The following is a 14,460-nucleotide window of genomic DNA, read 5'->3' as shown; positions in this document are numbered from 1 at the left end:
ACAGTCAGCGTTCCATGTCATCCCAAAGGTGTGCAATGGGGTTGAGGTCAGTGCTCTGTGCAGGCCAGTCAAGTTCTTCCACACCGATCCCGACAAACCATTTCATGCTGAGACAGGATAGGGCCTTCCCCAAACTGTTGCCACAATGGTGTCAGTACAGAATCGCGTGTAATGTAATTGTATGCTGTAGCGTCAAGATTTCCCTTCACTGGAACTAAGCGGCCTGGCCTGAACCATGAAAAACAGCCCCAGACCATTATTCCACCTCCACCAAACTTGACAGTTGGCACTATACATTCAGGCACGTAGCGTTATCCTGGCATCCGCCAAATCCAGATTCGTCCTTCGGACTGCCAGATGATGAAGCGTGATTCATCACTCCAGAGATCGCGTTCCCACTGCTCCAGTGTCAAATGGTAGCAAGCTTTACACCACTCAAGCCGACGCTTGGCATTGTGCATGGTGATCTTAGGCTTGTGTCTGGATGCTTGGCCATGGAAACCCATTTCAATGAGCACCCGATGAACAGTTCTTGTGCTGACGTTGCTTCTGGAGGCAGTTTGGAACTCGTTAGTAAGTGTTGCAACCGAGGACAGACAATTTTTATGTGCTTCAGCACTCTGCTGTCCCGTTCTGTGAGCTTGTGTGGCCTACCACTTCACGGCTGAGCCGTTGTTGCTCAAATACGTTTCCACTTCACAATAACAGCACTTACAGTTGACCGAGGCAGCTGTAAGAGGGCAGAAATTTTACGAACAGACTTGTTATAAAGGTGGCACGTTGAAAGTCTCTGAGCTCTTCAGTAAGGCCATTCTACTGCCAATGTTTGTCTATGGAGATTGCGTGGCTGTGTGCTCAATTTTATACACCTGTCAGCACCTGTCAGTGTTGCTGAAATAGTCGAATCCACTAATTTGAAGGGATGCCACCTAGTTTTGTGTATATATAGTGTATGTAGTATATATTTTATATTTTCTCACTGCAACCGCCAACCACAGGAAGACTCAGGAGCCCGGTCTCAATGAGTGTAGACAGCCTGCTGCTCCCGCTCTGCTAATCACCACATTGGGGGAGGAGAGGTAGGGAGCCCACGTAGGTAACTGGGGGGCCCTGCCTTGGTTGGGTAACTGATCAATACAAATAATAAAATAAACTGCATAATAAAGGAATGTGACTGGTCAGTTGTGTGAGTCAGGGGCTGGGCCCCGAGCAAAAAAAGACCAATACAAATTWAAAAAATGTATATTACATTTTTTATCCAACCACAGTAGCCCGCTCTCAATGTTCAAAATACACCAGAGAGTATAATTTAGCCACAGGATCAATAGTTGATAAAAAATGATTTAATTCAAGATTAAGTTTTATCACAAGCACATAGAGGTGTCTGCCAAAATTAAGGAAACACCAACATAAAGTGTATTAAAATTGTATTGCACCACCACGAGCTGGCAGAACAGCTTCAATGCGCCTTGGCATAGATTCTACAAGTGGACCTGAACCATGCCAGGAAATGCACCCCACACCATAACATACAGGTATCCCTTGTTTATTCAAGTGTTTCCTTTATTTTGGCAGTTACAATGTACCTGTATTTGGGAAGGCTGCAGTTTGGCAGCATGAGTGCCAAATATAGGCTACAGATTTTTTGCATTGTGGATAGACATACAATCCATACAAGAGTTTTTAACCTTTCACTGCTACCAAACCCGGATCCGGGATCCCCCCCATCACAAAAGCTGACTAGCATAGCCTAGCCTAAAGCTACAGGGATATCATATAATAAAATGTTCATGAAATCACAAGTCCAAGACACCAAATGAAAGATACAGATCTTGTGAATCCAGCCATCATTTCCGATTTTTTAAATGTTTTACAGGGAAGACAAAATATGTATTTCTATTAGCTAACCACCATAGCAAAAGACACAACTTTTTTTTGTCCACCATTTTTCCCTGCATAGGTAGCCATCACTATATCTTCGGACCAAATTAAAGATTTTAAATAGCCATTCTAACCAAGAAAAAAACTTCCACATTGGATGACAGTTACTAAGGTTAACGAATATTTTACTGACCTGGTGCTGAGTATGCCTTGTCATGAATAAGGGAATCCTGTGATCTGTTGGGGAAACGTGTGTATGGAGCACTATGTTTTGTTTAGAAAAACTGTGCATATTTCAGGATAATTCATAGTTTACTTCATTGACCACTATCACCATAAACTCACGGCCAGACATCGACGGTATGTTGTAGAGATAACTACAGAGAAGGCAACTGTCGTGTACCAATACTAATTCATAAACCATTTCTAAAATACACAGCGTACAGTAATTGAAAGACACAGATCCTGTGAATCCAGACAAAATATTTTCAGATTTTCTAAGTGTTTTATACAGGAAAACACAATATATCGTTATATTAGCATACCACATGTGCAAACATTCCCCAGCATTGATTCAGGCCAAAACAACAAAAAGACGCAGATAGCGTTATCACCACCAAATATATAGAATTTTTTCACTAAACCTTCTCAGAATTCTTCCTGTGACCACTCCCCAATTGTAACATCATTATTTGTTTTACATCATACATAATATAGAAAGTTGTTCCGAAATGGGTGCATATGGTTTTAGCCACAATAATCTGCTGTGGTTATCACAAGAGGTTTCGGTTTAACAATAGATCGAAAGAGTAGCCAAAAGCTCTCGGCCAGGAACAATCGTGGCTGGCAGGCCACGCTTCGTGCGCCGCATCTTGAGGACTCGGTGTCCTTAGTTCTAATCAATAAATATTAATCATTAAACTTTTTGACATAAAAAATACAGCCGGTGGACATGCAATTGAAAGACAAATTAGTTCTTAATTGGCAATCGTCTATGATCCTACATCCTTTTAAGAATTTAACCTTTATCTGCGTAGCGATTTATACAGGTTGGTCCGCCGATTTCCTCTTCGGTTCTTGCGTATAACATTCTAACCGGCTACACTGCAAGAAATAATGCGTGGCCTCGATAGCATTGTAACTTTGTTTGGTTTTCAAATCAGAACAATGAATTTTATGGCGAAGCATACCCATTCTAGTACGCTTACCATTCGTCCAGCCATGTTCACTGTTGAACCCTCATCATCTCCAAGTTAATCTTCTACGCGGCGATTAGGTGTGTCCTGTTGTTCCAAAAGGAGAGAATCGTTGCAGCGGTTGGGCCACCAGGCATGTGACCGGAACGTTGTCTTCAGAGTTGCAATTAGCTGTCAAATAAACACTTAGCCTCTTTTAAACCGAACAAGGCGACTGAGATAACCCATGCCATGTTCCTACGGACTCGCCCTCTTCTTAGTTTTAGGGAGGTGGGAAATATATATTCCCTCGTCACGCTAAACGTCCCAAGTCTGCAATTGATCGAGACCCAAGGCGTTTACTTCTATCTGACATATATATTTACAATTATAGAACTTCCTTCAAGAATATTTAATTTGTGTGTCAAAAATAAGACCCGTTAAGCCCCCAGAAATAGGTTATGATGTCTATTTAAGATGAAAACAGCCACCTTATATCTTACCTCCCGATTGAAAAGCAATGACCTCGGCAAATTGATACTAAGGATCCTAAAACCGAGAGTCTTCGTAACAAACGGACTATGGTCGACCAAGCCTACTTCATTTGCTTGCACAGGATTAGGATAGAACCACCTCAAATTTTCAAACGTCCAAAAAGAGTCTGTAGTATAAAAAATACCTGGATTCTGCCAGGCGAAAACTCCGAGATGCGAAGGAGATCCGAAAAAATATAACAGAAAGAAGTTGAAATAATATTTTTGATTCTTGTAGCGTTTCCACCTGTTCCAATCAATTTATAACCTTTCGCGGAACCCTTTTAGCGCGTCTATCTCAGTTGTCTCAATTTGCGAGAGTCTCCCTATTGCGCTGACACACCAGGGGAAGGCGTATGCAGTGCATCTCAACCATAGAGGACAGGCAATTAATGACAACGGACAGGCCCGTCTCAGAACAGGCATTCTCTCTTATTCCAATGAGTTAAAATTCTTGCCATTTTCTGATAGGCTGTGAACGCGGTGTACCACAGTACCGCCGTAAATATGCTCCTAGACCAAGTCAGTGTTTTAGGCTTTGTATTTTTTTGGACAACCCACAGATATAATTCAAACGGTTTTAGAAACTAGAGAGTGTTTTCTATCCAATAGTAATAATAATATGCATATTGTACGAGCAAGAATTGAGTACGAGGCAGTTTAATTTGGAAACGAATTTGGACTATGTCGAAATGGCACCCCCCTAGTGGCAAGAAGTTTTAAAACCTCTACRCTGGCAATTTGACTGTTAAACTCATGGGTACACAAGCAATGGATGCCAGTCGTGACTTGAATAAGAACTGCCATCTATGGATTATATTTCTATGGTTGGTTGCAGCTGTCGGTTTGCCTTTTGCAGATTTCAAAATACAATTGCAGGAAAAACATATAGTTTGGAAAGCAAATGCATACTGCTGAAAAGAGAAGACTAATCTGTCTGTAGAACCAATTTGTAGTTAACAGCGGCACTGTTTTTCAAAGTAGCTCATCTTGAGATAGGCTATTGCCACGACGAGCGCATCGGCCATCACCGTCAGTAGCCTATAGCCCTATTTGCACAGGATTAGTTTTACTGGGGGAGATAGGATTATGTAATTATGTACACGAGCACAAATAACCACAAATAACCAATCTGCCATTTTTACATAGCAGGAGAGTAATAATTCCAGTCAAAAAAACCTACTGTTTTTCGACTAACTCCAAGGTCCTCTGATAATACTAGTCRTGTGCGAATCGACATCCCTGTGTTTTGAGAGAAATGTCTGAGCTTGACAAGTGTTGCTCACGGTTTGAGCATGAAAACAATAACTGATTAGATAAATTGATGCTTAAAATGAAGTGCTGTGCATAAACTATATATGAAGGGCCTAAATGTACAGTGCATTCGGAAAGTATTCAGACCCCTTGACTTTATCCACATTTTGTTATGTTAAAGCCTTATTCTAAAATGGATTAAATAATTTTTTCCCTCATCAAACTACACACAATACGCCATAATGACAAAGCGAAAACAGGTTTTTAGAAATGTTGGCAAATTTATAAAACAACACAACAGAAATACCTTATTTACATAAGTATTCAGACCCTTTTCTATAAGACTTGAAATTGAAATTGAGCTCTGGTGCATGCTATTTCCATTAAATCATCCTTGAGCTGTTTCTGCAACTTGATTGGACATGATTTGGAAAGGTACACAGCTGTCTATATAAGGTTCCACAGTTGACAGTGCATGCCAGAGCAAAATCAAAGCCATGAGGTTGAAGGAATTGTCCGTAGAGCTCCGAGACAGGATTGCGTCAGTTCACCTTCCAACAGGACAACAGAAGAATGAGAAAAAACTCCCCAAATACAGGTGTTTCAAGCGTCATTGTAGCATCATACCCAAGAAGACTGAAGGCTGTAATTACTGCCAAAGATGATTCAACAAAATACTGAGTAAAGGGTCTAAATACTTCGCGGCTGAGCCGTTGTTGCTCCTAAGACGTTTCCACTTCACAATAACAGCCCTTACAGTTGACCGGGGCAGCACTAAGAGGGCAGAAAAAAAGTTTGAACACACCTACTCATTCAAGGGTTTTTCTTTATTTTCACAATTTTCTAAATTTTTGAATAATAGTGAAGACATCAAAATTATGAAATAACACATATATGTACAACCAAAAAAGTGTTAAACAGATCAAAATATACAGTTGAAGTCGGAAGTTTGCATACACCTTAAACAAATACATTTAAACTCAGTTTTTCACAATTCCTGACATTTAATTATAGTAAAAATTGCCTGTCTTAGGTCAGTTAGGATCACTACTTTATTTTAAGAATGTGAAATGTCAGAATGATTTATTTATTTCAGCTTTTATTTCTTTCATCACATTCCCAGTGGATCAGAAGTGTACATACACTCAATTAGTATTTGGTAGCATTGCCTTTCAATTCTTTAACTTGGGTCAAATATTTTGTGTAGCCTTCCACAAGCTTCCCACAATAAGTTGGGTGAYTTTTGGCCCATTCCTCCTGACAGAACTAGGGTAACTGAGTCAGGTTTGTAGGCCTCCTTGCTCGCATACGCTTTATCAGTTCTGGCAACAAATGTTCTATGGGATTGAGGTCAGGGCTTTGTGATGGCCACTACAATACCTTGACTTTGTTGTCCTTAAGCCATTATGCAACAACTTTGGAAGTATGCTTGGGGTCATTGTCCATTTGGAGAACCCATTTGCGACCAAGCTTTAACTTCCTGACTGATGTCTTGAGATGTTCCTTCAATATATCCACATACTTTTCCATTCCTCATGACTCTATTTTGTGAGGTGCACCAGTCCCTCCTGCAGAAAAGCACCCCAACAACATGATGCTGCCACCCCCATGCTTCACGTTTGGGATGGTGTTCTTCGGCTTGCAAACGTCCCCCTTTTTACTTGAAACATAACAAAGGTCATTATGGCCAAACAGTTCTATTTTTGTTTCATCAGACCAGAGGACATTTCTCCAAGAAGTACTATCTTTGTCCTCATGTGCAGTTGCAAACCATAGTTTGGAGCAGTTGCTTCTTCTTCTTGCTGAGCGGCCTTTCAGGTTATGTCGATATAGGACTCATTTTACCGAGGATATAGATGCTTTTGTACCTGTTTCCTGCAGCATCTTCACAAGGTACTTTGCTGTTGTTCAGGGATTGATTTGCATTTTTCGCACCAAAGTACGTTCATATCTAGGAGACAGAATGCGTCTCCTTCCTGAGCGGTATGACGGCTGCATGGTCCCATGGTGTTTGTACTTGCGTACTATTGTTTGTACAGATGAACGTGGTATCTTCAGGCATTTGGAAATTGCTCCCAAGGATGAACCAGACTTGTGGAGGTCTACAKWTTTTTTTCCTAGGTCTTGGCTGATTTTCCCATGATGTCAAGCAAAGAGGCACTGAGTTTGAAGGACGTCCTTGAAATACACTGCTCAAAAAAATAAAGGGAACACTTAAACAACACAATGTAACTCCAAGTCAATCACACTTCTGTGAAATCAAACTGTCCACTTAGGAAGCAACACTGACTTGACTATAAATTTCACATGCTGTTGTGCAAATGGAATAGACAACAGGTGAAATTATTAGGCAATTAGCAAGACACCCCCAATAAAGGAGTGGTTCTGCAGGTGGTGACCACAGACCACTTCTCAGTTCCTATGCTTCCTGGCTGATGTTTTGGTCACTTTTGAATGCTGGCGGTGCTTTCACTCTAGTGGTAGCATGAGACGGAGTCTACAACCACACAAGTGGCTCAGGTAGTGCAGCTCATCCAGGATGGCACATCAATGCGAGCTGTGGCAAGAAGTTTGCTGTGTCTGTCAGCGTAGTGTCCAGAGCCATGGAGGCGCTACGGAGACAGGCCAGTACATCAGTAGACGTGGAGGAGGCCGTAGGAGGCAACAACCCAGCAGCAGGACCGCTACCTCCGCCTTTGTGCAAGGAGGAGCAGGAGGAGCACTGCCAGAGCCCTGCAATATACCTCCAGCAGGCCACAAATGTGCATGTGTCTGCTCAAACGGTCAGAAACAGACTCCATGAGGGTGATATGAGGCCAACGTCCACAGGTGGGGGTTGTGCTTACAGCCAACATCTTGCAGGACGTTTGGCATTTGCCAGAGACACCAAGATTGGCAAATTCGCCACAGGCGCCCTGTGCTCTTCACAGATGAAAGCAGGTTCACACTGAGCACATGTTTGACAGACGTGACAGAGTCTGGAGACGCCGTGGAGAACGTTCTGCTGCTGCAAGATCCTCCAGCATGACCGATTTGGCGGTGGGTCAGTCATGGTGGGGTGGCATTTCTTTGGGGGCCGCACAGCCTCCATGTGCTCGCCAGAGGTAGCCTGACTGCCATTAGGTACCGAGATGAGATCCTCAGACCCCTTGTGAGACCATATGCTGGTGCGGTTGGCCCTGGGTTCTTCCTAATGCAAGATAATGCTAGACCTCATGTGGCTGGAGTGTGTCAGCAGTTCCTGCAAGAGGAAGGCATTGATGCTATGAGACTGGCCCGCCCGTTCCCAGACCTGAATCCAATTGAGCACATCTGGGACATCATGTCTCGCTCCATCCACCAACCCCACGTTGCACCACAGACTGTCCAAGGAGTTGGCGGATGCTTTAGTCCAGGTCTGGGAGGAGATCCCTCAGGAGACCATCCGCCACCTCATCAGGAGCATGCCCAGGCATTGTAGGGAGGGCATACAGGCACGTGGAGGCACACACACTACTGAGCCTCATTTTGACTTGTTTTAAGACATTACATCAAGTTGGATCAGCCTGTAGTGTGGTTTTCAACTTTAATTTTGAGTTTGACTCCAAATCCAGACTCCATGTGTTGATAAGTTTGATTTCCATTGATCATTTTTGTGTGATTTTGTTTGTCAGCACATTCAACATGTAAAGAAAAAAGTATTTAATAAGAATATTTCATTCATTCAGATCTAGGATGTGTTATTTTAGTGTCCCTTTATTTTTTGAGCAGTGTACATCCACAGGTACAATCCAATTGACTCAAATGATGTCAATTAGCCATCAGAAGCTTCTAAAGCCATTACATAATTTTGGAATTGTCCAAGCTGTTTAAAGCACAGTCAACTTAGTGTATGTAATACTTCTGACCCACTGGAATTGTATTGTGAATTATAAGTGAAATAATCGGTTCTGAAACAATTGTTGGAAAATACTGGTGTCCATTCACAAAGTAGATGTCCTAACCGATTGCAAAACTATAGTTTGTTAACAAGAAATTTGTGGAGTGGTTGAAAAACGAGTTTTAATGACTCCAACCTAAGTGTATGTAAACCATCGACTTCAACTGTATTTTTTAGATTGACAGCTTTGCACACTCTTGGCATTCTCTAATCCAACATCACCTGGAAAGCTTTTTCAACAGTCTTGAAGGAGTTCCCACATATCCTGAGAACTTGTTGGCTGCTTTTCCTTTTTGTTATTTTGGAACCAAAAATCTCACATTTGGGCTGATCAGACCAAAGGACAGATTTCCACGGTTATAATGTCCATTGCTCATGTTTCTTGGTCCAAGTTTCTTCTTCTTACTGGTGTCCTTTAGTAGTGTTTTCTTTTCAGCAATTCGACCATGAAGGCCTGATTCACGCATTCTCCTCTGAACAGTTGATGATGAGATGTGTCTGTTTCTTGAACTCTGTGAAGCATTTATTTGGGCTGCAATTTCTGAGGTTCAGTTAACTCCAATGAACTCATCCTCTGCAGCAGAACTACCTCTGGGTCTTCCTTTTCATTTTCATCATAGCGTTTGATGGTATTTGCAACTGCACCTCAATACATTTTAAAAGTTCTTGGAATGTCTTAAATTAATGATGGACTTTCATATCTCTGCTTATTTAAGCTGTTCTTGCCATAATATGGACTTGGTATTTTACCAAATATCTTCAGTTTACCACCCCTACCTTGTCACAATACAACTTATTGGCTCAAACCTCTTTGGGCTAGGCGTGTCTCAAGCGACCCACCTCGACAACATCCGGTGAAATTGCAGAGCGCCAAATTCAAATGACAGAAATCGTAATATTAAACTTTCATGAAAACACAAGTTTCATACATCATTTAAAATATAAACGTATTGTTAATCCAGCTGCGTTGTCAGATTTCAAAAAGTCTTTACGGCGAAAGCACACTATGCAATTATCTGAGGACAGCGCCCCGCATACAAAAGCATTAAAAACATTTTCCAACCAAGCAGATGCATCGCGAAAGTCAGAAATAGCGATAAAATAAATCCCTTACCTTTCAAGATCTTCATCTGGTTGCAATCACAGGGGTCCCTGTTACATAACAAATTGTCCTTTTGTTTGATAAAGTCTTTCTTTATATCCCCAAAAAGCAAGTTTATTTGGCACGCTTCATTCAATAATCCACCGGTTTCCCCTCGTTCAAAATGCATGCAAAATTAATCCCAAACGTTACCATTAAACTTGGTCCAAACACGTCAAACAACGTTCCTAATCAATCCTCAGGTACCCTATTATGTAAATAAACAATAACATTTAAGACGGAAAATAGTATATTCAATACCATAGATAAATAACCAAGTGCGCGCCCTCACCAGAGCGCATCACAATCATTTTCCAACCAAGCAGATACATCACGAAAGTCAGAAATAGCGATAAAATATATCACTTATTACCTTTGAAGATCTTCATCTTTTTGCAATCCCAAATGTCCCAGTTACACAATGAATGGTCGTTTTGTTTGATAAAGTTCTTCTTTATATCCCAAAAATGTCAGTTTATTTGGCGCATTTGATTCAGAAATACACCTGTTCCAACTCGCCCAACATGCCTACAAAGGAATCTAAAAAGTAACCTGTAAACTTGGTCCAAACATTTCAAACAACGTTTCTAATCCAACCTCAGGTACCCTAATATGTAAATAATCAATKAAATGTATACCGGAGAAAAAATAACGAGGAGCGCGTAGTGAGTGACATTTAGAAAGAATACGACTACTTCTTCATTTAAAAAAAAGAAAAACATTGAACAATTTCTAAAGACTGTTGACTTCTAGTGGAAGCCATAGGAATGCAATCTGGGTCCTAATAATTCGGCTTTCCCATAGAAAATCATTGGAATGTTGAATGACCTTAAAAAATAATTTTCCTGAATGGATTGTCCTCGGGGTTTRGCCTGCCAAATCAGTTATGTTATATTCACAGACATTATTTTAACAGTTTTAGAAACTTTACAGTGTTTTCTATCCAATACTACCATGCATATGCATATCCTAGCTTCTGCGCCTGAGGAACAGGCAGTTTACTTTGGGCACCTCAGTCATCCAACTTTCCGAATACTGAAGGAATGAAATTCCACAAATTAACTTTTAACAAGGCACACCTGTTAATTGAAATGAATTCCAGGTTACTGCCTCATGAAGCTGGTTGAGAGAATGCCAAGAGTGTACAAAGCTGTCATCAAGGCAAAGGCTGACTACTTTGAAGAATCTCAAATATAAAATATATTTTGATTTGTTTAACACTTTTTGGTTACTACATGATTTCATATGTGTTATTTCATAGTTTTGATGTCTTCGCTACTGCTGTCTACAATGTAGAAAAACCCTGGAATGAGTAGGTCTCCAAACTTTTGAGTGGTACAGTATATGTACGGTATAAGTGAATTAAAATGGGGTGACTGTACAAAAAGCTCTGTAATTTCTAAACGGTTCACCCAATATGCATGGAGATACCGTCAAATTAAAGKCGACAGTCTGCACGTTAACCTCATAGTCATTGTGTCATTTCATTGCTGGAGTATGGAGTCAAAAACTGTAGGACTGTCCCAGTACTTTTGGAACTGACTGTATATATGCCATTTATCAGGCGCTTTTACCCAAGTTCCTACATTTACAAATGGGTGGCCTCATCAGGAATTGAACCTATGATCCAGGCATTGCTAGCTCCATGGRCTACCAACTGAGCCACACAGGACCACATAGGTAATGTATAAACTATACAATATGTTGTTTTAATGCCACCCCTCCCTCTGTGTGTTCAAAGGAGATCCTTGGCCTTGGACAGATCCAGCCCTACAGATCAAAGAGAGCCCTGTTCGCCCCCCGCATGCATGTCAGTGAGAACATGGAGCCACCATTCCCGAAAGTCATTGGCACGGTAAGGCTCACCCGTCCGTCCCACCTCGGACACCTTCTGATACACTAATAGACGGATTGTGGACTGTTTACCACCATATTTAGTGTTATTCACAATCAAGCAATGTGGATATCCATATTCCAGTGAAAACATGCCTCTCCACTGTGAATAGTGGCCAGGGAATTTAATACAGGGAAACTCAAATCCATTCTACCTAATCTCTACCAGCATGTTAAATGTGTAACCAGAGGGAAAAMAAAACCAACTTTGCTCCACAAACAGAGACGCGTACAAAGCTCTCCCTCACTCTCCATTTGGCAAATCTGATCGTAATTCTGTCTTCCTGATTCCTGCTTACAAGCTAAAACTAAAACAGGAGGCACCAGTGACTCGGTCAATAAAAAAGTGGTCAGATGAAGCAGATGCTAAGCAACAGGACTGCTAGCACAGACTGGAATATGTTCCGGGATTCTTCTGATGGCATTGAGGAGTACACCACATCAGTCACTGGCTTCATCAATAAGTGCATGGATGACATCGTCCCCACAGTGACAGTACATACATATCCCAACCAGAAGCCATGGATAACAGGCAACATCCGCACTGAGCTAAAGGGTAGAGCTGCCGCTTTCAAGGAGCGGGACTATAACCTGGAAGCTTATAAGAAATCCCGCTCTACCCTCCGACGAACCATCAAACAGGCTAAGCGTCAATACAGGAATACGATTGAATCGTACTACACTGGCTCTGACTCTCGTCAGATGTGGCAGGGCTTGAATACTATTACAGACTACAAAGGGAAGCACGGCCACGAGCTTCCCAGTGACACGAACCTACCAGACGAGCTAAATTACTTCTATGCTCGCTTCGAGGCAAGCAACACTGAAGCATGCATGAGAGCACCAGCTGTTCTGGACAACTGTGTTATCACGCTCTCCATATCCGATGTGAGTAAGACCTTAAAACAGGTCAATATTCACAAGGCCGCAGGGCCAGATGGATTACCAGGACGTGTACTCCGAGCATGCACTGCCTAACTGGCAAGTGTCTTCACTGACATTTTCAACCAGTCCCTGACTGAGTCTGTAATACCAACATGTTTCAAGCAGACCACCATAGTCCCTGTGCCCAAGAACACTAAGGTAACCTCCCTAAAGGACTACTGACCCGTAACACTCATGTCTGTAGCCAATAAGTGCTTTGAAAGGCTGGTCATGGCTCACATCAACACCATTATCCCAGAAAAAAGCATTGTTGGTTAAGGGCTTGTAAGTAAGCATTTCACTGCGCATGTGACAAATAAAATTTGATTTGATTTTGAATAACATGAATAATCAGCATTTAAGCAGCATAAACAATTAGCCCTCAGAAACAAAACTGTGTGTGTTTGAATTGGATATTTTAGTCCTATATTTCTTTCTCAAAACTACCCAATCCTTTTTGGATGATAGTCAAAACAAATATATGACTCGATGAATATAACTTGATGTATTCCTTTTTATTAAAAAGGCTAGATCCTTGATATCCTTCTCTGGTTATGTTACCAAGGGTTGATACAAAACAACATTTAGTTGTACCATGCTCAAGTGCTTTGATTGATTTTTCGGAATACATTGGTGGCTAGGTCATTTGATCAGAGTTGTTTGGTGTTAATGTGTGTACAAGTAATTCAGCTTAGATGAGATAGATGGAGGGCCCATTTTACTCCTGTTCCATTTAGGAACTCAGACTTACAGGTTCAAGCCTACAGACCATCTGTAAAAACAGGAATAGATTTAATAGTTTATGTGGAACAGCTATTGGACTTTTACAGAGGTTATACCTTCCATAATTGAGTCCTCACAGCCTCATTTGCAGAAGGGACACTAAGACATGAAGCAATGTATTTTCAGGACGTTGTGTGTGTGTGTGTGTGTGTGTGGTGTGTGTGTGGTGTGTGGTGTGTGTGTGTGTGTGTGTGTGTGTGTGTGTGTGTGTGTGTGTGTGTGTGTGTGTGTGTGTGTGTGTGTGTGTGTGTGTGTGTGTGTGGTGTGTGTGGTGTGTTGTGTTGTGTGTGTGTGTGTGTGCGTGACTTACGTGCGTGATTTACGGTTTGTGTCTGTGACCGAGAGAGAGAGAGCTTTGCAGTTGAGACTAAAGAATCAACCACTTCTCAGAACACCCAGAAAGAGAGTCTGAAAATGAAACCTTAAAAGAGAGACATCACAAAGCTGAGCTGTGATGTGTCATGCCCCCAATGTGAGAGAAAGAGACAAGAGCGTAGGGAGATCTACAGTCAGCAGATTAGTTTGGCTTACAGGAGTTCTGTAGGTGTTATGAACAAACTGTTAAATTAGTTGAAAAGAAAACATACAGCTTGGAATTGTTTTCTTCGGAACTTACTGATTACATACTGTAGATACAGACACAACATATTCCTTTCTTTTCTGTCCGTACAAGATTAATCAGTGTTACAAGGATCATGTATATATGTATGGCATGCATCAGTGATGTGCCTCCACTGATGGCAGAGAGACAAGGGTTGACATGCTCCTGGTTTGGAGTAGTCATCGCTCCATAGAGAGTTTGTTACAATCTTATGAAGAAGCTCAGTAAGACTGTGCTGGGAATGATCCCACTACCAAGTCTTTCTCTCTCTATTTCTCTCTTTCTCTGCGCTCACCTTCTCCCATAGTTATGCTATTTTATCTGACGGCAGCTATACATCGGAGAGCAGCACACTA

The 14,460-nt window shown here is 41.6% G+C and overlaps 1 protein-coding gene across 1 annotated transcript in view; it reads left to right on the top strand.

Moving 5' to 3' along the window:
* Window positions 1-14,460, top strand: part of LOC111953069 (cadherin-13-like) — a 692,508-nt gene that overhangs the window by 289,355 nt on the left and 388,693 nt on the right. Inside the window, exon 4 of the mRNA XM_070435180.1 lies at window positions 11,645-11,758. Coding sequence (XP_070291281.1) covers window positions 11,645-11,758 — 114 coding nt within the window. The remainder of the gene's footprint in view (window positions 1-11,644; window positions 11,759-14,460) is intronic.

This window comes from Salvelinus sp. IW2-2015, linkage group LG26 (genome assembly GCF_002910315.2).
Source record: "Salvelinus sp. IW2-2015 linkage group LG26, ASM291031v2, whole genome shotgun sequence".
NCBI classification, from domain to species: domain Eukaryota; kingdom Metazoa; phylum Chordata; class Actinopteri; order Salmoniformes; family Salmonidae; genus Salvelinus; species Salvelinus sp. IW2-2015.
Note: the sequence above shows the minus strand (reverse complement) of the source record. Positions and strands in the feature narration are given on the sequence as shown.